The 21746-nt window shown below is 56.4% G+C and overlaps 1 protein-coding gene across 4 annotated transcripts; it reads right to left on the bottom strand.

Annotated features, from left to right (window-relative positions):
- Positions 1-339: 339 nt before the first annotated feature.
- KATNB1 (katanin regulatory subunit B1) lies at positions 340-21568 on the bottom strand. Of its 4 annotated transcripts, none has more exons than XM_007993477.3 (20): positions 21441-21568; positions 20027-20332; positions 15550-15680; positions 12881-12998; positions 6612-6712; positions 6234-6275; positions 5812-5895; positions 5481-5596; positions 4942-5013; positions 4614-4764; positions 4275-4465; positions 4024-4154; positions 3541-3600; positions 2549-2616; positions 2302-2421; positions 2046-2195; positions 1668-1744; positions 1519-1593; positions 1112-1228; positions 340-769 (listed from the first exon to the last, which is right to left on the bottom strand). In XM_007993477.3, exons 2-20 carry the CDS (start codon positions 20064-20066, stop codon positions 637-639), a joined length of 1977 nt encoding a protein of 658 aa, XP_007991668.3. In that variant the 5' UTR covers positions 20067-20332; positions 21441-21568; the 3' UTR covers positions 340-636. The 4 variants fall into 4 exon arrangements, with proteins under 4 accessions (XP_007991668.3, XP_007991671.3, XP_007991670.3 ...); XM_007993480.3 differs by having other exon boundaries at positions 3550-3600; XM_007993479.3 differs by lacking the exon at positions 21441-21568 and adding an exon at positions 21280-21421.
- Between the last annotated feature and the right edge of the window lie 178 nt (positions 21569-21746).

Genomic DNA, 21746 nt, shown 5'->3' with positions numbered 1-21746 from the left:
TGCCTTCCAGTCCTGCCCCTGGAGGCATCCTGGGGGTGTCCATAAGACAGCTTGTGTGTGGCTGAGGTGGGGAGGACCGGCTGGTGGGGCCCACCCCTACCTAACCTCAACACCCAGTGGTGGAAGGGTGGTTGCCGCCTCTCCTTCCCAGTCTGAACCGGCTGAAGTGATGTCCCACAGGCCTGACTCTCTGCTGCCCCCTGCTGGTCACACGGCCCAGAGCCCCACCCCAGGGCTTGGAGGGGGTGTGGCCTCATCTCAGCAACGACGGGGCAGGCACTCCTGGGCCGCGGGGAGCCCTGTGGCCAGCAGAAAACATTCCCTGCAAGGAAACCTGGGAATAGTTACAAATTTAATAAAATTTGCCTTATAAATTACAGCAGCAGCCCCAGGGCTCAGTTCGCTGCCCCAAGAAGCAACGGTTGGGCAAAGCTGGGCAGCTATTGCTGGAGAGAGTTGTCTCAGAGTTCAGGGCTGTAGAGGTGGCCAGGGACCAGCGTCACCTCCTCCAGGACGGCCACAGGACAGTGGCAGGGGCCAGGCAGAGGCTCATGGGCCACTAGGCACACAAGGAACAGGAGTGGGGGCTGAGGCCAGGCCCTGAGGGCAGCCAAGCGCCCCTGCCCACTGCGTTCCTCAGTCCAGACTGGCCATGAGCAGGTGCAGCTCGCGGAAAGTACTGCCGTGGCGGCCGCTCAGGCCCGACTTGCTCTTGACCAGGCCGCTGATGCTCTTGAGCTGCTTGTAGCAGAGTCGGCACTTGTGCAGCCTGTAGAGAGGGCAGTGCCTGAGGGGCCAGCTGGCACCACTACCACCCCCAACCCCAGGGCCTTTGCTGTCCTAACTGCTCCAGCCCCTCCTCCCAAGGGAAGGCAGAGGCCCAGAGGGGAACTACCCAGGCCCTGCCAGGGATCGTGGGCACAGCCAGGCCATGGAGGAACCCAGCTCTGGCTAAGCCCACCCATGCCCTGAGCCATGGCCCCAGACCAACACACCCTCTGTACTCCGTCCCAACAGGACCGTCAGTAAGAGGGGCCAGGGCCTCCAGGCCTTTGTCCCCTCACCTGTTGTGGCACCCCTGCCCCCAACACACGTGCCGCCTGGCCCTCACCTCTCCTCCCTACTGATATCCACACCCACGGAGGGCGGGGCCGCCAGCATGTCCGTGATGAGGGGCAGAAACCGCTGCAGGATCAGCTTCAGGGAGGTGCAGCCCGTCTGGACGTAGCTTCAGGGGGAGATGGATGAAGTCACAGATGGACTCAGGGCCACAGACAGAAAGAGAAACAGCGAGGAACAAAGGAGGAGCGGGGCAGACACGCAGACACAGACACACAGACACACACACACACACGCCTGTTTCCACTCCCACCTCTGGACCGTTGAGGGGCAGCAATGCTTCACAGCCAGCTCACAGGAACACCCAGGCTCTTGGGGGGGCCTTCCCACAGTCCAGGAGGAGGCTTCCTACCTCTCCCCTCCCCCTGCCTGAGGCAGGCATGGCTTCCCCACACGCACCTCTCATACTTGCTTTGCAGAAGCTTCTCGATCTGTGGCAGGACCGTGGTGCACAGGTCCAGCTTCCACAGGGAGCTAGGAGAGGCCAGGACACGTTGCTGTCAGCCCAGCCCTGCCCCTCCACCCACTCCCCCTCGGCAGCCACTTACGCTTTCTGGTTGACGATGTTCAGGAGGTCCACCACCACCGACAGGTCGTTGATGGCCACAGCGGAGTCCACCGACGTCTGTGCAAACAGAGCACCGTCAGGGGAGGGGCAGTGGGGGACAGTGTGGCCCTGTGAGGGTGAGGGTACGAATGCGAATGGGGGTGTGCTGGAGGGGCTGTGGGTGTTTACAGCACTGCACCTAACGCAGTGAGTGTAAGGCCAGGCATTAAACAGGTGCTCACTAAACGGCAGCCATGATGATGATGATAGGACGGCCTATCCCACATGGGTGGCCTCTTCTTGTTCTGCCCCAAGCCTGGGCAGGCAGGTGGCAGGGGCAGGGGGCGAGATGAGGCCCTGGGCGAGGGTGGGCGCTTGCCTTGATGTCGCCCGTGGTCCACACAGCCCGCACGGTGTCCAGGTTCTTGTGGCGGCTGGTGAGCACCACACACATGGTGTCGTGGCCTTTGCGGATCTGTGACATGGCATCCTCGTCCACCAGCTCAGCCTGCTGGGGGATCTTCACGGCCTATGTGGGATGGGCACCCAGATGCTGGCATGGGAAGAGCTGGCAGCAAAGCTCTGCTCTCCACCCACAGACCTCCACCCACGCCTCACACTGGGCTCCCACTCACGGGCAGGAAGTCGGAGGCCTTCAGCCCGATGGGCTCATTCCGGGTGGCAGGGATGATGGCAGGCTCAGCCTTGGGTGCAGGTGTGGAAGCAACCACCGGGGGCCGGGGCAGGACCTCCAGCTGAAACGGGTGTGAAGCTCTGGGTGCCAGCCTGGGGCCTCCCTCTCTGCCTCCCAACATGAGGGACCCCCAACCCTGGGTCAGGACCCTCTCTAGGTCCCACACCATGCTCCCTCCATGGACGTACGTTTGGCACTGGGAACTGCACATCCATGGCAGAGCTGGGCTTTGCTGCCTCCTTTGCTGTGGCTGCATCTGGAGGCAAAAGGAAAAGATAACTGGGTCCAGCCAGAAGGGCCTCAGGGCGGAGCTCTGGGCAGCATCGCAATGGGGACGGAGCAGGAGCGTGGGGAGGCGGCAGGCCAGTAGCATGGGGGCTCCAGAGGACCTGGGGGCAGGCCTGGACCTGCCTCCTCCCTCTCCGCGAACTCAATCTTAAGTCTGCCTGTGGGTGGGACCCAGGGGGCTCCAGGATGTGACTGTCCTGTCCCTTCACTGGCATGTGTGTGGAGGGGGCTGGGATAAGTGACTGGCAAGATGGAAGTGGAGCCTCCTAGGAAACCCAGCCTCCAGAAGACGGCAAGGACGGTCCCTGCGGGAAGGCCAGGTGGAGGGCAGGGGTACTCTGTAGGACAGGGGGCCCCACACCTGCCCCTTCTCCAACCACAACGCAGATCATGTTTTCTCCCTTCTTAATCCAAACCCCCAGCTGAGGCCTTGTGGGCCTGACCTCTTGCTGGGACTCACCCCAGCTCCCCGCCTCTCAGCTCCCTTCCTACCGGAAGCGCTCCCCTCTCCCTCTTCTTGCTGGCCCCCAGGCCTCAGCAGTTGTTGGGCCTCCTGAGAGCCTCCCGATCATCCCATCTACAGCAGACCCCATCTAAGGTGGGCCCCCAGTGACTCCTCTCCATCCTCCACAGCCCGAGTGCCCCTGGCAGGCCCGCCCGTGTGGTGGTGTCTATGTCTGTCCCCCACACACCAGGGCACAGGCTCCTTGGGAGGCACTGTCAGTCTTGCAGGGACCCGGCACATAACAGGTGGAGGGCAGAGACCCAGCGGGAGAGGCTGTGGGTCGTGTCCTGAGAGGGGAGGTTCCAGGGAAGGGGCTTGTCGGGAGGGCTCACAGGGAGAGAAGATGAGGGACGGGGGGCATCAGAGACCTTAGGAAACTAGGCTCACCCAACTCACCGTCCTCTGGGGGTGCAGGGAAGGGTTCACTTCTCCGGGGTGGTGTCCGGCCTGCAGAGGAAAGAGGTCCCTGGCTGTGAGCGCTCCTGGCCAGGTCACCTGGGACCCAGGGCCCTGTCAGAGTGCGGGGGACAGAGGGTAGCTCCCAGGCATGTGGCCACAGACCGTGCACCCTGCTCTTGGTCCCAGGAACCCTCAGTCCTGCCCTCCCAGCCCACTTGTCCCTGGCAGGGCAGGGGACTGAGACCTTGAGCAGCTGCTGGGCCGATGCTGGGGAGTGCCCAGGGCCCCCTCTCAGTTCCATCAGAGCATAGCCTGGCAAGGCCCAGGGAACATGAGGACAGGGCGTGGAACCCAGGTTGGGTTAGGAAGAAACTAAAGGGACGTAGAGCCATGGCAGGCCATCCTGGAAGGACCCTCAGCCTCCCTTTCACCGATGGGGATGCTGGGCTGGGGGCAGGAGCCCGGCCTCACTGATGCTGTTCTTGGGCTGAAAGATCTCGTTGTAGTCCTCGGCGTTCTGGATCTCCGCGCGGGACTCGCGCTCGTCCCGGTCATCCTCACTGCTGGGGCTGCGGCGCTCGCTCTCTGAGTTCTGCTTCACCCTGGGGGCATGAGGCCAAGCCCAAAGGAAGCAGGTGCCCTGTAAGGCCCAGGGCTGAACTCCGAGGCTTCCCCTATGACAGGCCCTCTCCTGTGCCCCCTAAGGCCCCCCACGCCCCCACCTCTGAGGCTTGCTGCAGGTTGTGCTGGGCCGCTCGTAGATGCGCCGGAGTGGGGCACTGGGGTTGGGTGGTGGCTGTGCCAGGGGTCGGTGGTCCTGCACAGGGTCCCGGGTCACCGTGCCAGTCCTGGTGACACGTGTCAGATCCACCACGTAGGAGGAGACGTTGCTCTGGGAGAAGGCCACACCTATCTGCAGGAAGCAGAGAGGTGGGGCTGGGCCTGTGAGCTAAGGGGGCAAAATCCCAGCCCCAGTGTGGGGGTAGGAGGAAGGGCCTGGGCTGGAGGGAGGCGGGTGGCCCTGTGGGAGTGGGGGGTGGTGGGTGCCATGGCTGTCTCACCAACTGGTCATTGCAGATGGCCAGGTCGGCCACCTTGCCCCAGTTGACGAGGACCACATCAAAGCACCGCTCAGGTTCCCAGCCGTAGACACGCAGCGAGTCCTGGCAGCCGCTGTACAGGCAGCAGCCGTCGGGGTTGAACAGGACGCTCCTGGGCCAGGTGAGACATGGCTGTGGGTCCTGTGGCACCCAACCTGGTCCCCACTCTGAGGAACCCAGAGAGCCCAGGGCAAGGAGGGCACAGCAGCAGAGATGGGAAAGGCCCACCCACAGCCACGCCCCACTGTCCGGGAGAAGCACTGGGCCGCCCACCCCACAGCCTGCGTACCTGACAGGCCCAGGCTCCCCTTCGATGCAGCTCACCACCTGGAACTTCTCCAGGTCCCAGAAACGGATTGTCCTGCAAAGGTAGCCAGGCTGTGCTGCCAAGCCTATCTCTCATCCTGGCCTCCACATGCCCCTGGGAAGCCAGCTTCTCTCCAGAAACCTCTCCCCCAGGGCAGGGCCACCAGGAGCAACGTCTGGGGCAGAGCTGGCCCTGACTTTGCAAGGGGGAGGCTGGGCCCAATAGCCCTGGCCCCAGGGTTGGCCCCAGTAGCCATGAGCCTCCCTGCCCTATGGGGCCCCGCTAGGTGCCTTGGGTCCCAACCTGCCCATGAAGCCATAGACCTGGGACACTGAGGCCAGGGAACCAGAGCCAGGGGAGATGACCAGGGTTCAGTCCTGGCTGGGCTGAAATCCAATTCAGTCCACACAGGATTGTCAGGCGTATAACACCCCAGACAGTGACAGACCGAGAGCAGAGACGCGCAGAGGACAAGGTGGTGAAGGACAGCAGTCATGAGCAACTCGCCCGCTCCTCCTCACCTGTCAGAGCTGCCGGAGGCCAGGAGGTACTCATTGGGGTGAAACTCGACCACGTTGACAGGCCCCGTGTGACCAGGGAACTCAGACATCATCTTGCCGGCAGTGAGATCCCAGAGCTGGAGGCAGGGCAGGGAGGAGGTCAGAGCGACCAGGCATCTTGGCTACCCACCCTCTCTCTAATCCAGGCCAAACTTTTTATCCACAAGCTACCTTCCACTCAGGATGGGCTTGGGACATGTGAGCCCGATCAGGAGGGAGGTGAGGACTCAGCCTGGTGTGATCAGCAGCCCCCAGCCCCCAGCCCCCGGGCCCAGGTCAGGCTGGGAGCTACCTTCACGGTGTGGTCATCTGCAGCCGACGCCAACCACTTCCCATCAGGGCTGAACCGGAGACACCGCACGGCCTGGCTGTGCCCCTGAGGGAGGACACAGCATGAGCTCACCCTGGGATCCTGGGCCCAACAGACTTCTCTCTGCCTCCTCACTCCTATGGGACCCCTTCTATCTAACGACACCGGTTATCCACCTGGTTCTGTAGGGAGCAGATTGATGAACGTGGCTCTAGGGGATTCATGGAGAGCCAGGGGATCCAGGTGGGCCGCCCATGGCACTCCTGCTTGGCTCCAGATCCATGTTTTATGTTCTCACCCATGTGGGACAGCCATCCCGTCCCTCCCCTGCCAGGGTCTGGGCACCACGCCACACTCAATGCCTGCAAGGTGCTCATGGAGTCACTGACAGAGCGCATCTTTACCCTGTATCGGAAGACACAGCCTTTCCTCCTGATGTCCCAGAGCTGTGGGGGTGAGAGAAGCAAAGGGGCAGAGTCAGGAGAGGTCATGACTGAGGCCCAGAGCCACGACTGGAGGAAGGTGTGTGGCCGTGAGCAGAGGGCAGAACGCAGGCTTCTCTAGGTTGTTACTCCCCACGGTAACAAGGACAGAAACTGCTCACTAAGCTGGCGTTCTGAGCAGAAACGTCTGGCAGATGCCTGCCACCCACCTTCCCTAGGATGGTGCGGATGTGGCTGCAGAAAGGGAAGAGGTCCCCTCAGCGGGCATCCAGCACTGAGGGCCGGGCCAGTCCTGCCGCAGGCCCAGCAGGAGACACGGGGCATGGACCGGCCTCTCACCTTGATGTTCGTGTCCTGGGAACCGGAGGCTACGAACTCGCCATACGGGTGGAAATCCAGGCTGCAGATGTTGGCTTTGTGTCCCATGAGTGTGCGAAGAACTAACAAGAAGGAAAGCAGAGACAGTGGCTAAGAGCAAATGAGAAGGCTGGCAGAGGAAGGGCTGCTGTGGGGATTTGTGTGTGCGCTTTTGGATTAACTGCACAGAAAACAGAACAGAAAAATTGAACAATGACACGTATTTTTAAAATAGGAGGAAATAATCAAGGGTCCCACCACCCTAACAATGAATTTTCTTTTCTTTTTTTTTTTTTGAGGAGTCTTGCTTTGTCGCCCAGGCTGGAGTGCAATGGTGCAATCTCGGCTCACTGCAACCTCTGCCTCCCGGGTTCAAGCAATTCTCCTGCCTCAGCCTCCCAAGTAGCTGGGATTACAAGCATGTGCCACAACACCCAGCTAATTTTTTTATATTTTTGGTAGAGATGGGTTTCACCATGTTGGCTGGGCTGGTCTCCTGACCTCAAGTGATCCACCTGCCTTGGCCTCCCAAAGTGTTGGTATTACAGGCGTGAGCCACTGTGTCCAGTCGACAACTAATTTTCCTTTATTTCTCTTGAGAGATGACAGCCCTGTGTTACCTCAAGTCTGCAGAAATTGTACCGCACTCTCCCCACAGACTGTGCCCCAGCGGCAGCAGAGCCAGGGAACCACCACACTCAGTTCAGGCCCTATAGGCATGCAGCTTATGGTTTGCAGGGCGCTGAACCCCACCCAAGACAGCACGAGGAGAGAGAGAGATCAGGAGAGGTTCGAGCTGGGAAAGAAACAGCTTGGTTGGAAAGAGAAATCCAGGAAGGCTTTATGGAGGAGGTGGTATTTGAGTAGATGTCAGTGGGTGGAGGATGAAGGATGCACTGTTAGGTAGATGGAGGTGATGGGCAAAAGGCCCTAAGGAGGGCAAGGGGAGGGCATGGCTGGGGTGGCCCTGGTGCACACACCCATCTTCTTGGGTGACCCCTGTCCATGGGATCTTGAGGATGGTTGTGAGGACACACTGAGGAGCAGTGAGAACTGAGAGGATACAGGGAGGACACGCGAGGACCAAAGAACTCCCGGGGTGGGGCCTGATTGCCTCCCATCCTTTCCTTGAAGGTTTTGCAGGCATCTCCATGGCCAGGAGCCATCCAGCCTGGAGGCAAACCTTGTGTGTTCCAGGGTGTCTTCCAGCACCACTCAAATTTGTCTCATGTTTCCTGCTTTTGGAAAGATTTATAATTCACTATCCAAACAAAACTGACCATCCCGAGTGGCGGGGCCAGGAAATATGGGAGTCCAGCCATTCTTAGTTTTGAACCAAGGTGCAATAGGGTGCCTTGTGAGGTAATGAGCTCTCTGTCAGAGGAGGTATTCAAGATTCCATATATAACACTTTACTGCAGAGTTGAGATCCAAGCACCGGGTGAATTAAATGAACTCTATGTATGATCTTCTCTACCCCCAAAGTCAGGATGTGGGCTGTGGCGTCAGGCAGTACTGGGATCAGCCTTGGCTCCAATCCTCACTGGTGGTGTGATCCTGGCCAATCACATACTGTCTCTGGGCCTCACGTTGGGTCTCAGAATGGAGTAAACAAACAGACATAAAGTGCTTAGCACGGGCTCTGCACATGGTAAGTGCTCAATAAATGCCAATCATAATTAGTCCCATTCACATGTCTTCCTGCACAAGGCCTGCCTTCTGCTCTTGGCTGTCCCGCAAGCTGGGCCTTCTCTCCTCCTACCCAGGCCTCAGTGCCCCTCTGCAGCTGGCCCTGTCTGGCGCTGGAGCTGGGTCTGGACACTTTCACATCCCTCTGGAGTCTGTCGAATGCATATCCAATTCACCTGCACCAGAATCTCTGCAGCTGTCCCTCCTTGCTCCGTGTAGCTATCAGCTGCTGCTGGGGGCTGGGCATTGCCTCCTGGCCAAGGAGGCCACGCTAGCTCCTGCTCCAGTCCACACCCGCTCCCAGCCCACTCAGCTTGGATCCCACAGCAAGGCTTCCAAAATCCTGCCCTGCCCGAAGAGGATGTGGAGGAGTCCCACCCTGTGTGGGCTGGCTGCATGAAGTGCCGTTCACCCTCCTGTGGGATCCCGTGGGATCCCCTGCGCTGAGCCACCCTCGCCCTCTGGCTGCGCTGTGAAAGCAGGCAGGACCACATTCTTCTCGCCTGACTCCTGCCCTTGCTCTTCTATCCCACGAAGGCCTCTGATGCCCACATTCAATCATGGGATCTAGGAACTGCAGAGTGGAGGGGCCTCTGGGGTCTGTCTGCCCCACACAGGAACCCCCAAGGCCTCCCAGCTGAGCACATCCTTAGCCTACATCTGAGCCCTCCAGTGATGGGTGGCCTTCCAAGGCAACCGATATGAGAGGCAGCTCTCTCTCTTTCTCTCTCTCTTTTTTTAAAATAGAGACAGGGGTCTCCTTTTGTTGCCCAGGTTAGTCTTAAACTCATGGCCTCAAGTGATCCTCCTGCCTCAGCCTCCCAAAGTGCTGAGATTACAGGTGTGAGCCACCATGCCAGTGGAGCAGCTCTCTTTGGAACCTTTCTACACCTGGGGCCTCAATTTGCCTGTCTGTCACTGTCACCCGAGCTCTTGCAAGTGGGGGTGGAGGAGGCCGGAGGTCTTAGCTCTACTTGCTGTGCTGAAGGCAAGTTTCTCTTCCATTCAATGGCACAACAGAGAGCACTGGGATGGGATTCCTCACGCCAGGATTCAAGTCCCAGGCTCTGCTCTGCTGCCTGCAGCTACCAGGGCTTTCCTAAGCTTGGTGCCCTCCCTGGGCCTCCATTTGCCCATCTGTCAACCTGGCTGTCCATCAGAATCACCTGGAAGCTTATTAAAATCCAGATCCTGGGCCCACCCCAGTACTGAGTCGGGTTCTCCAAGGGTGGAGTCTGGGCCATGAGTTTGTAATAAGCTCCTTGTGGAGGAGCCAGCCCTGGCTGTCCAGGGCCCAGGAATCCAGCAGTCTTCATTTTTCATTTCTCAGCCACTTCAAGGAATTCCTCACATTTCCCTCATGAGTAAAACAATTGTAGCTGAGAAAGCCTGGACAGGGGGCACGGCGCCCTCGGTTTCTCCCTTCTGTCTCTTGTTCTTCAGTGAATACTGAATGGCTGGTGCCCACACGCTGGGATTCAGGTCCAGGAAGCTGCCCGCCTTCTGCCTGAGCCTTCCCACCTTCTCCATTAGAGCCCAGCCATCCTGGACTCGCTCCTCCCTGGCCCGCTTGAGTTCAGTGACACCCAAGCACAGCATGCCCTGGTGTGACCAGGCAGTGTGATCACATGCCGAGACGCAAAGCCTGCAGTCCTGTTTGTTATCAAAGAGGTCCTGGGGCCCTTTCGTTCTTAAACTGACCATCACTGAGGAGGCCTGGGTGCATCTTTATTGAGTACCACCTACACAGAAAGCCCGCTGTTCCTGAGCCTTGCCACTGTGTATGCACGGCTCATGGCTGCGGCCCTGCTGCCAACATAGAGCACAAACCAAGGAGAGGCCCAGAAGAATCCTGAAGTCTCAGCCAGGCCAGAGGGGCTCTCTTCTGGAAAAAGCAGCCTCGGCAACATCCACATTGCTGCTTCCTCTCCAGGGCTTCAGGTAGGTGGCCTCCTGCCTGGCACGTGGGGTGATCCAACCAAGGCTGTCAAAAAGCATCAGGCAGTCCAGGCACGGTGGCTTATGCCAGTAATCCCAGCACTTTGAGAGGCTGAAGAGGGCAGATCACCTGAGGTCAGGAGTTCAAGACCAGCCTGGCCAACATGGAGAAACCCCATCTCTACTAAAAATACAAAAATTAGCGGGGCATGGTGGTCCGTGCCTGTAGTCCCAGCTCCTCAGGAGGCTGAGGCAGGAGAATCACTTGAACCTGGGAGACAGAGGTTGCAGTGAGCTGAGACTGCACCACTGCACTCCAGCTGGGGTGACAGAGCGAGACTCTGTCTCAAAAAAGAAAAGAAAAGAAAAGAAAAGAAAAGCATCAGGCAAACAGATCTCATTTGGACCTCTCAGTGCTGGCCTGCATGGTGTTCTGAAACAAATGTTGAGTGAGCTGTCAACATTTTTAAATGGGTGGATTCCACATGAATTTCCAGATTTCCAGCCTCTCTTGAAAAATCCGTAGAGCTGGTACCACCTGCCAAGGCACCGAGGCACAGCACAGGAGCAGTGGGCGAGACTCTCCACTCAGCCCAGAACTGAGGGCATGAGTTTCCAGACCACAACCGCAAGAAACCAGCGATGACCTAGCACAGGGTGGAAACAGACCTGCCCCAAGGCTCATCACACCACAACACTGGGACAAAGACCCTAAAAGCCTGCGGAGACAGAGAGAGAGGAAAGAAAAGACAGAGAGAGAGAGGAAAGAAGAGAGAGAACGTGGAATGAAGCCAGTCCCCTGTGAAGGATCTGGGATTAGAATAGCACCAGCCCCTCCCAATAGCAACCCTAGAACCTAAAAGGCAGAAGAGCTGCACCTTCCAAATTCTGAGGGCGATATTTTATTGCCAGCATAGAACTCTATACTCAAACTCATAAAACAAACACAAAAGCAAATGATGAGGGTAGCATAAAGTTATTTTTAGCCATGGAAGGTCTCCAAAACTATGCCTTCCCAGCACCCTTTCTCAGTAAGCTACAAAAGAATGTGCTCCATCAAAAAGAGGGAGAAAACCAAGAAAGGTGGCGGGGTGGGACCAGGAACAGCAGACGGAGAGAATTCCCCAGAGAAGAGACACGGAGGCCCAGGATGACAGCGGGGCTGCAGGCCACTAGGACCAGAGGAGAGGCTCTGAGAAAAGGCGCCTGGATTATGGGATGGGTTTCAAAGAAATAGGAGGAGCTTTACTCGTCTGGCAGAGAATCTGGGGATAAATGAGTAATACAGACATAGAAAACACACAGATTAAAAAAGAAAAAAGAACAACTATTAACTACAGGGAAACCAAGTTATTAAAAAGAAACAGTCAGTGGTAAATGACACTTACGCGTCCTTACGTTATAAACACCGCTTATTGAAATGGTGCTACTGGGAGGGTGGGAGGAGAAACACGAGCGATAGGGCTGGGGGTGGTGCCACGAGACAGCTAAATTTTCATCCTCTACAGCAGGAAGAGAATAATGTGCTAATTTTTTTTTTTTTTTTTTTGAGATGGAGTTCTGCTCTTGTTGCCCAGGCTACAATGCAATGGTGCAATCTCAGCTCACCACAACCCCCACCGCCTGGGTTCAGGTGATTCTCCTGCCTCAGCCTCCCAAGTAGCTGGGATTATAGGCATGTGCCACCATACCCAGCTAATTTTGTATTTTTAGTAGAGATGGGGTTTCTCCATATTGGTCAGGTTGGTCTTGAACTCCCAACCTCAGGTGATCTGCCTGCCTCAGCTTCCCAAAGTGCTGGGATTATAGGCGTGAGCCACTGCGCCTGGCCACGATGTTTTTTAAATAAGAAAAGAAAGAAACTGTGGTATAACCATGTGGTCTAGAAAGGTGGAGGCGATCAGCAAAGCACAGACGAAAGCACAGAAAGTTTCGGCTCTTGGAGAATGGGAAGGAGTAGGGCATAAGTTTCCTCTTTCCATTGGAATTAATTGCAGAACTACTGGTATTTGAGGTTTTAAATTTTAGGCTATGTACAGCTTCCATACAGATGAAAACTAAATTAAAACAGAGCACAAGCAAACAGATCTGGCCATTCCAGGCTGCCTGATGGCACCAGGGAGCCAAGACAGAGTGGGAACCACCTGGAGTCGGGGTACAAGCTCCCCGGTTCTTCACGGCTGTCCCACACAGCCACCTCACTCATTCACGAGACCTGCAGGGCCCCTGGCCACATGTGACGTCCCTTTAGGTTCTAAATACACACACACACGCACACACACAGATGCAGACACACACATCCCACATCCAAACACACACACATCCAAACACACACACATCCAAACACACACACACACACACACACACACCTGTGCATCCCCCAACCCACACGATGGTTCATGCAGACATTTTCCAGCAGGCCCTCAGTGCCAGCTGCTAGAGGCAGCAGTGCATGTCAATGCCAGGCTAATGGGGGTGGAGTGGGTGCCACACTGCCCGGTTAGTGCTCCAGGAGCAAAGCAGCCAACCTAGTCCAGGCAGGCTTCCTGGAGGAAGTGGCACAACTGCAGAGCCTGAAGACTAAGGCAGGTGCGCGTGCACAGGAGGCAAGCTCGGAGGCCTACTTTTGGCAGCTTCCAGGTCCCAGACACGGATGGAGCCTGACTGGGAGCCAGCCACGATGAGCTCCTCGGGGGTGTTGAGGCGGACGCTCTCCACTGGGGACGTGTGGCCCGTCAGGCTCTGTGGAGAGAGGGCAGCAGCTGCATTACACTGCGGAACAGACCCCCGCAGTTGCCGCCCTGAATTCCAGGTCCCCCGGAAACGCTTCAGCGAGAAGTGGCTAAGGCAGGAGAGCCCCCCATGGGGCCACAGCAGAGCCCTCCCGCAGGGCCTTTCTGAGCAGCTACTCCTCTCGGCCTCAGCTCTCAAGGCTAAAAGTGGACAAACCCCAGTCATCCCCCCACCACCTCCCTCTTCCTCGCTGTGCTTCTGACACGGGCGTCACCTGCAGAAATGGCCCTGGGCCTCTCAGAGGGGAGTGACTGGCCAAGATAAAGGGATGCTGTCCCTTCGGCCCTAAGTCAAGCAACCCGCCCCTGCTCTATTCCCCTCTTCACTCTGCCCCACACAAGCCCCTCAGCGAGGAAAGCCACAGCAGAACCAAGGCCTGCCTGGTCCCGGGCACAAATCTTGCCCCTCTGGAACCCCCGGCTCTCCCCGACTGCCCATCCCCACGGAAAGGAGAGGGCTGTAGGGGTTGGAGGAGGGCGGAAGACTTTTCACTGTGGACCCTCTATCTTTTGGATGTTGAGAGGAATAAGTGTATCCCATACTCAAAAACAAAAATAAATCCAAGTGGACAGCCTGCAGGGGGAGAGCGTGCACAGAAACCCCAAGGAGAGAGAGACCCTGGCAGGCTAGAGGCACTGTAAGGCCTGGGAGGCTGGTGTGTGTGAGCCAGGGCAGCAGCCCGGGGCGAGACGGCCTGGGGCCTGACAGCTGTACCTGGCATTCAAAGACAAGCCTGCAGGCCAGGCCCCAGGCGGTTGGCCCCGTTTCTCTGGGGGTCGTGGCATGTCCTATTTTTGGTCAGTCATTGGTGATGCTTTTTCAGCTTGTGTATGCTACTACTTTGGCATTTCGGTGGGGGTAGAAAACACATTTAAACCCTAAAAACAAAGTAAAACAAAATATTTCAATTCATCTTTACTGACCCCTGGCACCCTTGCTGAAGCTGGGGTGGATCTCAGTTCTACCCCTGGATCTCAGAAAAACAGAGGTGATTAAGTTTCTACTAAGAAATTCATCCTTTGCCATATTCTTTTTTTTTTTTTTTTTGAGATGGAATCTCGCTCTGTCACCCAGGCTGAAGTGTGGTGGCACAATCTCGGCTCACTGCAACCTCCGTCTCCTGGGTTCAAGCAATTCTCCTGCCTCAGCCTCCTGAGTAGCTGGGACTACAGGTGCCCGCCACCACGCCCGGCTAATTTTTGTGTTTTTAGTAGAGACGGGATTTCACCATGTTGGCCAGACTGGTCTCAAACTCCTGACCTCAGCTGATCCACCTGCCTCGGCCTCCCAAAATGCTGGGATTACAGGTGTGAGCCGCTGTGCCTGTCCTAATTTTCTTTATCTATTTCACCAGGAGTCAAAACAATGATACTTCCCTGGTTGGCAAGGGATACGGGGTGGGGCATGGAGGAAAGGGCAGGTTCTGATGCTGCTGGTGAGAACGTAAAATGATTTCTGGAGGGCAATTCGGCAATCTGTTTTGAAAGCTTTAACAAAAGCACACACCCTTGGATTGAATGCAATGATCACGGATCTGCTCAAGGATCTAGGTGGCTGAGGATGTTCACCACAGGGTGGTTTAGCGGAGCCAGAAAAAAGCCGGAAACAACCTCCATGCTGATAACAGGGTGTGGCTAATATAATTACAGCTCATCCCTACAATGGAACACCATTAAGCCATTCAAAATTATGTTGTAAAAGAATACTTGTTGACACAGGCAAATCCTTACAACATTGTTATTTTTAAAAATCAGGCTGCACAAGAGTGGCAGTGTATTTTTATTTGTGTGTGTGTGCTTGTATGAGTATTTGCGTGTATACATGTGTACATGCATGTACAAGTGTGCACACATGTGCATGTACACATATACGTATCTGTCTCAGCATCTAGGACTCAGACCAAAACACCAACTGTGGTGGCCTTTGGATAAAAGAACTATATGTAATTCATTTTGTGTTTTCTCCTTTATGTGCTCCTAGTTAGAAAACAGTTTCTAGCATTGAACATAGCTGCATAAATAGTGGGGAGATGCTATTTAAGAACTAGCTCCCTAATCAGCTCCAGCCAGGTCCCCTCAAATCCTTGTTGGGGAATGAAGGCTGGGAATGAATTAAAATAAACGCCCACATGTTGCTGCCAGGCAGGCAGATGGGCAGGTGGGAGGGGAGGGGTATAAGTCTTGGCTCAACCACAGGCCCAGGGCTTATTTTAACCTTCTCACGAAGCCTGCCTGGAGTTCTTAATAGTACCACAGGCAGGTGACTCCCTCGCTCCTGAGGGCTGGCCACTGTCCCAGCCATGCTGGGCTGTCCTGGGCCTCACTGAGCAGACAGCTGGGGGAAGCACCACGCCCCCTCCATCCCTGGACTGGGCCCCAGCGGATAGGGGGCCCTGGGCTCAAGAGAGCCTGAGAAGCTGCTCACTCTTCAGCCTTCAACCCCTGTCCCTGTCCCCTCCCCAGGTCCTTGTCCTGACCCCCTGCTGGCTGTCGGGGCTCACCATGATGCAGTTGGGCTTGTTGATGGACCACAGGTTGACGCGGCAGTCATCCCCGCCTGTAGCCAGCAGCCGCCCGGAGCCTTTGCCCAGCACCAGTGAGGACACATTGCTGGCATGTGCGACGATCTCTTCTACACAGGGAAGGAGAGGGAGAGGCCATCAGGGGGGCCCGATGTGGCCTTGTGAAGGAGGGGTGACCCTGCTCGGCTACCCGCTCCAGAACCTGAAACCCAGTGGAAGGCTCTGCCTCCTTCAGCTCCCGCTTTGGTGCCCACCATGAGCTGTGGGACCAGCAGACAGGGCAGGGCATGGGCCTGAGACAGAAATCACTGTTTCTCAACTTTCATCATACCTGTCCTTCCTACCTTTAGACTTCACGATTTTCTTCCTGTTTCTGCACATCACTTGGTAATATTGACTAGTTATACTCAATTTTTAAAATTGACTTGCTATTTTTTATTAGCTTGTTCTTAGGCCATATCCATGAAATTACAAGTTTGATATACTCATGATACTGTATGATACAAAAAGAAAAACAGTTACTAAAATTAAAAAAAAATTGACCCATGTACTGCCTATGCACCTCTCAGCTGCTGTTTATGTGGACACGCAAACCCCGCTTTGGAGAACACACTCTAAAACAACCAAAGTCACCTCTAGACAAGCTGCCCCCAGGTGAGCCTGCATGGGGCTGTGGCTCAGATTCAGAATCATGGATCAGGTTCTGGTCTGAGGTCTGCGATCTGCTATTGCGTGGCCTTGGCTACTAGGTCACCTGTCCTCTGAGGGCCTGGCTCGTCTGGAAAGTGGGGATACCCATGGTGCCTGCTCACACCTGATGCTGAGGACTCCCTGAGAGCGTGCCTGTGTGCTGCTTAGTAGCAGGTGAGGGCTCCGTGACGTTGGGCAGGCTCGGGGCTAGTCACCATGAGAAAGTGGGCATGGGGGCCCAGGCGGGCACCGGAGGGTGGGCTTCATGAGGAGGGGGCAGGAGGCAGCAGACTAAGCAGCCGGGGTGGGGGTGAGGGCTGACCACACAGAGGAGGAAGCCATGAAGACAGCCCAAGGCCCCTGGCCTGGTCAGTGGAGATGGCAGGCATGAGCCTCGGAGGGCTCCACAGGGAGCAAAGCACAGGCAGGGAACCAAGAGGTGGCCAGGGCCTCGGAGCCCATCCCTGTGCAAGCTCCTTCTGGAAAGAAAGAAGAAAAAAGACAGTTCTCCCTACACAGGCCAGGGGAAAACCCCAAGACGCTGATGCCCCGAGGCACCTGGGAGGCCAGCGTGGGTGACGCCAAGGAAAAGGGTGTTGCAGCCACAGTGCTCCACAGAGGCCCCTCCTGCACCCCAGCTCCAACTCCACCCTGCTTGGGTGTCTCTGCTGCGGACTTCAGACCACAAGGAGGTTGGGAAACTGGGTCCACGGAAGCTGCTTGCCAGAAAGCCGGGCTCCAAGGGGCCACCAGGAATGCCCAGGGGACAAGTCGCAGGCTCAATCTCACCGATGACACCCTGCCTCCTGGCCCGGCCAGGGCAGAGCCGGCACAGGCAGCAGCACCAGCAAGGGCAAGGGTTCCCTGTGGGCCCAAACCTAGGCCAGGGCACCGGGGAGCTTGCCGTGGGGATCCCAGGGAGCGAGGCCCCACTTTAGTCCCATCTCAACGAGAGCCTTCTGTCCTCTGGACACTGTGGGGACAGAAACCTGGGGAATCCAGCCACAGACATGTGTCTGTTCAAGAGTTTCTGCCCAGCCCGGAAAGAGGGCAAAGCACCTTCTCCCTGGCATTCTGTGCCCAAGGCTGGCACCCTCTCCGTGGAGGCACTGCCCACTCCCCCTGGCCTACCTGGAGGGCTCTGTCTATCCCCTGGCCCTTACTCCTCCCAGGGAAAGTGTCTGGCTGGGCCCCACCTCACTGGGCCTCAGGACTGCTGCCCCTGGAGACAGTCATTCATTCATAATATCAGTATTTCCTGGGTGCCCACTCTAGGTCTTGCACAAAATATGCCCCAATGTGATCAGACGGTGGTGGGGGCGGGAGACTGAGCTGGCAAAACCACAGACTTTGGGGTGAGAAGAATTTAGAAGTTGGGCCCTTCTTGAGGAGCCCACATCACTCCCCTCTAAGCAGCCTGACCAGGGACTGACTGGAGCCCAAGGAGGGAGAGCAGAGGGGCAGGGACACAGCACAGGCACCTGCAAAGGAGGCACGGGGCACCACCCCAAGAGCTCCTCCTTCATCCTGGCTTGAAGGACAGCGACCAACAGCCCAGGCCGAATACTTGATTTTCATACAAAAAATGAAAAATAAAAATCCTCAGTGTCTACTGGCAGGCCAAGCTCTGGGAGCACATACAACCTGGGCCCCACATCCAGCCAAAGCTGGGGAACACGGTGCGGCATGGCAAGAAGGGCTGAGGATCCACATCCCAGATGCAAGATACAAAGTACTAGGTTTCAACGACCTCATGTGGGCCACGCACTTCTGATCCTCACCAGACCCTGGAGCCACAAGGAGCCAGAGGTCATGTGGCCCTGGGCTCTTCAGAGTTGATTCCCATGGACACCACCATGCACACAAAATCAGCAGCAGCAGCAGATGTCCAACACGCCTGATCTCATTACCTCCTGCTCGCACACTCTGATGGCTTGGCCTTGCCTTTAAGATAAAGCCATGGCAGCCTCAGTAGGGCTGGGGTCCTGTGGACACGCGCTCCTGTGAACTCACTAGGTCTGTGCGGCCCCACGTTCTTCCTGCTGCTGTGCCACTGCCCATGGCCTCCCTTGAGTCCTTCCAATACGCCGAGCCTCCTGCCTCAGGGCCTTTGCGCTTGCTGTTCATGCAACCTGCAGTATTCCCACCCCACCCCCTACCCCACCCCCGAGTTAACGAATTCAGCTTGCAACTAGAGGAGACACAGAGGGATACGGTTATCCAGTTCCTGCCTGTTGCTCTCCCCAGGCTCTGAGCTCCCACCGAACAGAGACCTTGACTATTTTGTCGCCCATTGGCTCCCCAGTGCCTAGCTCTGGGGAAAGGCCAGCTGTTGAAGGGATGAATATGTAATCCCAATAATGACAAAGTCACTCTGACCGAAGTGTGCCCTCCTTGGGGAACCATAAAAGGGTTCTCTCAGAGCCCTAGAGCTTTGGGGAACAACATGGAAATGGCCCAAACCTCTCACTTTACAAACAAGGAAAGAGAGGCCCTGCAAAGAACTTTGCCCAGAGTCTTATGGTTAAATTCATGGTTAAAAAGTGTGGAGTCTTGGCCAGGCGTGGTGGCTCATGCCTGTCATCCCAGCACTTTGGGAGGCCGAGGCAGGTGGATCACGTGAGGTCAGGAGTTTGAAACCAGCCTGGCCAACATGGTGAAACCCCGTTTCTACTAAAAATACAAAAATTATCTGGGTGTGGTGGCGGGTGCCTGTGATCCCAGCTACTCGGGAGGCTGAGGCACGAGAATCGCACGAACCCAGGAGGCAGAGGTTGCAGTGAGCTGAGATTGCACCACTGTACTCCAGCCTGGGCGACAGTGAGAGTCTGTCTCAACCCAGCTCCTGAAAACCAGCCCAGGGACAGCTGGCAGCAGACAGTGACCAGGTGGAACACACAAAAGCTATGCCAACCAGTTACGATAGAGGTGCCAATGTGTACGGGAATTCTCAAACTCTGATCTGGGCATGCTTGGGATCCTCGAGATCCTTTCGGGGGGTCTGAGAAGACAAAAGGATTTTCACAATAACACTAAGATGGCATCTGCCTTTTGCACTCTCATTTGCTCACAAGCATATGGTGGAGTTTCCCAGAACATCACTAGAGGCCTATTTGATTATATACTCTTGTTTGAAAATGTCTCAGTATTAACTTCTAACATGGTAAATATTGACAGATATATAAATCCAACAAACAAAAGCACTCTGGGGTCCTCAATAATTGTTAAGAGTATGAAGTCTTTAGATGAAAGAGTCTAGAACCGCTTGTCTAGGGCAGTGTCCATCAGTTACAGGCCGAGCCCTGTCTGCAACCCTCTGCCCATCCCTTCTCGCTCCCACTCCTTCCTCCATCCTGGGCCCAAGATGCTTTTATCTGACTGGGGAAGTTTGACTTGTGAGATGTCTGAGAATGCTGCGAACATCTTTCAGGATTTCTCACCCCACTGTCAGCCTAACTGGAAATGCTGTGCTAAGTGCTTTAGGATGTTCATCTTGTCACTTGAATTTCACAGCAACCATAGAATGCAGGCGTCATCTCATTGTATAGACAAGAAAACTGAGCCTCAGAGAGGTTAAGTCACCTGCCCAGTGTCACCCAGCTAAGAAGTGCCACAGTCATGATTTACATCGTGGTCTATCTTACTCCAAAGTCAAGGAGTCTCCTCCTGTGCCAAGAACAGGAAACAAAGCTGTGGGTTCAGGCCTCCTGGCAACAAGCAGCTAACAGAATAAATGGGGTGATAAAGAAAAATGAAAACCACTCACGCAACTTCCAGGCTGTCTTGGTGACCACAGGAGTGGCCATCCTTCAGCTGGCTGGCCACCTGAAGCCCCACCCACAAAATAAACTGTGCTTTCCTCGTGGGGTGGGGGTGGATCCCCCCCAGATCCACCAATCAAGTTGGCAGAGAGTTCCCACACATCCAGGCAGGGAGAATGCCTCGTCTTCTGGTTGTGGGCTGCCTCGTGGTTCCAAATCACCCACGGCAGCAAGAACAGCAGCCTGTGCACATCTGTCACGATCCTGGATCATGGGATGTTAGGCTTGAGCCATCTCAGCTCAGTACCGGGCTGCAATACAAACAGAGGTGATGTCATGTTAGAAAATGCTTGGTAAGAGCTATTGCTACCTGGATCACCAAGGCCACTTGATAAAGACTGGCACCCAAAGCCAAAGGGCCAGAACCAAATTGGGTTTGGGGATCTGCAGAGGGGGCACCTCAGGTAGGGTGATTTGGAACACAAGGAAAAAGAAACTCCTCCCAGAGGCCAGGATAATGAGATGCAGCTCTGTTCCGCGATGCTGGCTGCCTAAAGTGCAGCAGCCGCAGTGGGGCGGAGAAGACCACGTGTCTGCAATTCACATAGATTTCCCGGGAGTGGTTGTTTTTGTCTCACGTGTGGGATGTTGGGGGAGTGGAGTCAGAAGCTAAGCTTATGGGCCTAGGAAAGGCATCCCAGAGACGGCCACTTTAGTCCTCCCTGGAAAGAATCTCGAAGACGACCCTGATGGCCCAACTCCCCAGCTCCTGGCAAGGGAACCGCTCCTGCTCCCTGAGATTCCCAAGGACAGAGCTAGGAACTAGGCCTCCGGTCTGGGTGTGAGTGGCTATGACTCCTCAACTCTGAAAGGCCACCTCATGGAGCCTCCCACCTCCTTCCCACAGCCACTTCACCTCTTTCCCATGAGCCCGCTCCCCTCCATCCCTTCTCCTGGGTCCCCGGGTCTGCCTCTCTAGTCCTTCGTTCACACCCCCTTTTCTCCCTGCCCCCTGAGTCTCCCACTCATGCACATCCTGCCTCCCGAGCTCCCTCACGTGGCCCCTGCCTCGCCAGACTCCCGTTACTGCCCTTTCCCATATGTTCCCGGGGTCTCCCATTCATTCATTCTCCTGCTTCTCTTCTCCCTATTCATTACCCGTCCTTCTGCAGACCCCCAGCTCTGCTTCCGGCCTCCCTGGTTTTGCCCCCTCCGGCCTCCACCCCGACCCCTCAGGTCCGGGGGCGGGGGCAGGTACCTCGGCCTCAGCTGATCCTCTCAACCCTCTGCTTGCGGAGTATGGGCTCTAGCCTCCCCACGCCCAGAGCTCTCTGCCCGCAAGCCCGGCCAGTCCCGCCTGGCTCGGCCCAGCCCAGGGCCCACCGTCCCCTCGCCACCTCGTCCCGTTGCCCACTCCACCTGCAGCTGCGGCTCCGGAGGCCGAGGCTCTGCTCCAGGCGCGACCCCCACTTGCCTCCATCCCCTGCCCTGATTGGCCGCTGCTTGACAACCGACCCTCACAACAAAACCTCCGGCTCAGAGCCCCGCCCACCTCGCCTCCCGCACCAATCAGCTGCCGCAGGCGCTCCGCCTCCTGCCAGGACTGACCAATGGAAGCAGGCGCTTCTGCCGCTTTTCCTAAGTACCCGCCCTCTTTTCCTAAATCGGGCTAATCAAGAGGAAGGAGCGTTCAAGAGCCGCCCCTTGGCCTCTGATAAGCCAATG

Source organism: Chlorocebus sabaeus, chromosome 5 (genome assembly GCF_047675955.1).
Source record: "Chlorocebus sabaeus isolate Y175 chromosome 5, mChlSab1.0.hap1, whole genome shotgun sequence".
In the NCBI taxonomy this organism is placed as follows: Eukaryota; Metazoa; Chordata; class Mammalia; order Primates; family Cercopithecidae; genus Chlorocebus; species Chlorocebus sabaeus.
This window is presented reverse-complemented; position numbering and strand designations above follow the sequence as displayed.